Here is a 2,062-nt window from a genome sequence, read left to right on the forward strand (position 1 = left end):
CTCAATTTTTGTTAGCATTTAATTGTTTACCCATACTTAAAGATTTATAGCTATTGAATGGTCACAATGTTCCTGGTATTGTCCCCAGTGTTTATCACACATGTGGTCATCCTATCAGAATTTTCACAACAGCCCCATGAGGTGATGGCCCCATCGTACAGTCCCATACACAGATGGAGGCTAAGGTGAGTCTAAGACTTTTCCCCAAGGTCACCCAATGTGCAGAGCCAGGATTTGAACTGATGACTCCCGACAGCAAGTCCAATGTCCTTTCTCCAGAACGGATGGTCTTGGTAGTCTCTAAGGAAGGGGATGACCAAGAGAAAAGCTTCAGAGCTGAAGCCGTTCACAAGTACACATTCCGCTCTGCTGATCCCAGGATCCGTTTTGAAGCCTGTGTTTTCTGGATCTGGGATCCAGACTTCATTCTCCTGGTAATGAGGGAGCGCGAGGGAGCTGGTGATAAACAAGCATGAGTCACCTTAAACCTTCTTAAGCCCACAGTTCTGACCTCCTCTTGCTGGAGGGGCTCACAGGTGCATCTGTGACTCATCTCAAACTGCTCCCTGAGGAGTTGCCAAGAAATAGAGAATTGGCCAACACAACAGGGGAGGGAGGTCCCAAAGGACCCCAGAGGGGTGGGAGTACCAGATTCCGTCACAGCATCCAGGGCACCAGCTCCCAGCAGGGTCAGCCTCAGCAACTGTGTGCCTGAGGGAGTACAGGTCTGAGCCCACATGCTCCAGCCAAACGTGGGAGTCATAAAAACCAGCTCCAGCCTTGTTGGTGTCTCAGTATTTCACATGCCTCTCCCAGTTGGCTTTAGCAACTCGTATATTGTCAGCTAAGCACTGGGGTAAACACCTTCTCTGTCATTAGGGGCTGGGGCACGAGTCGGCATCACATACGGTAGAGAGGGACAAGGTCGGCATCACATACGGTAGAGAGGGACAAGAGCGGTGTGTCCTCTCCATGAATGAGGCCAGCCAGGGCATTCTGGTTCAGACACTGGTTTAGAACAATCCGCATGTTTCTTTCGGGCGCTTGCTGCTCGGTGGTCTTGGTGGTCCTCAACTGGAATCATTTTGCCACCCCACTCAGGGGACACGTGGCAATCTCTGGAGACATGTTTAGGGGTCACATCTTGGGAGTGTGCCATTGTCATTTAGTGATGAGAGGCGAGGGATGCTGCTAAATGCCCTGCAGTGCTTCTGACAGCCCCCACTACAAGGAGTTCTCCATCACCAGTAGTGATAAGGCCAAGAACTCTGATCTGCAATCATGACCCTAGAAACTAGCGGGCCACCCAGTCTTGAGTCATGGCACTTTGAGTATCTTAGAAAGGCTGCTTTCCCTAGGGACACCCAGTCTTCATGCATGCACCCACTGATATGAAGTTGTGGCTTTTCGGAGTTATCAGCATCCCCTGTCCCAGGCACACAACCATATTGGGGCAGGGTCCTTCTTTTTAGAGAGTGTTTCAAATTTCTAATACATGTCAATAAAGAAAAACTCCAGGTGCCAACTCCAGTGTTGGCAGACCCCTTATGGGATGCCTATTTGGGGACAGATAATGTCCAAAAGCTCAGGCCAGGGGGACAGCAAAGCTTAAACAGAGGGAGGAACGCTGGGCTTACCATGCCAGAGCCTTTTCTTGCCTTCTCCAGCTCTTGGAAAAAGTTCTCTAGTTCTTTGCCTTCAATATAACCATTTCCTGCAGAGATAACAAAGAGGGGGGCGGGGGGGGGGAGCCGTGAGCCTCAGAGCTAACAGGTAAGCTTGAAATGGGGTGGGTAGCGGGTGGAAGCTGGGGATCTGGAAGTCCTATGCAGTGCTAGGACTGCAGTCCCTGTGCAAGATGCATGACAGCGTGTGCTTGGAGTGTGCATCCAGCATGCAGAGGTATGGGGGGGGCGGGGGGCACTAGCATCAGGGCACACTGGCAGGTGCTGGGAGCCTTGAGCTCTGTCTAGCACCATCCAAGCACATCGTAGGTCTGACAGGAGACCAGCAGTGATAGAAGTTGGTCAGCAGGTGGCAGGTCCCCATCTCCAGGGTGGAT

At 51.6% G+C, this 2,062-nt stretch overlaps 1 protein-coding gene across 1 annotated transcript in view; it reads right to left on the minus strand.

The window, feature by feature from the left end:
- Positions 1-2,062, minus strand: part of CALB2 (calbindin 2) — a 31,575-nt gene that overhangs the window by 15,514 nt on the left and 13,999 nt on the right. The window contains exon 2 of the mRNA XM_004704560.2: positions 1,638-1,714. Coding sequence (XP_004704617.1) covers positions 1,638-1,714 — 77 coding nt within the window. The remainder of the gene's footprint in view (positions 1-1,637; positions 1,715-2,062) is intronic.

This window comes from Echinops telfairi, unplaced genomic scaffold (genome assembly GCF_000313985.2).
Source record: "Echinops telfairi isolate 266 unplaced genomic scaffold, ASM31398v2 ScPeMD7_2291;HRSCAF=2852, whole genome shotgun sequence".
Taxonomy (NCBI): domain Eukaryota; kingdom Metazoa; phylum Chordata; class Mammalia; order Afrosoricida; family Tenrecidae; genus Echinops; species Echinops telfairi.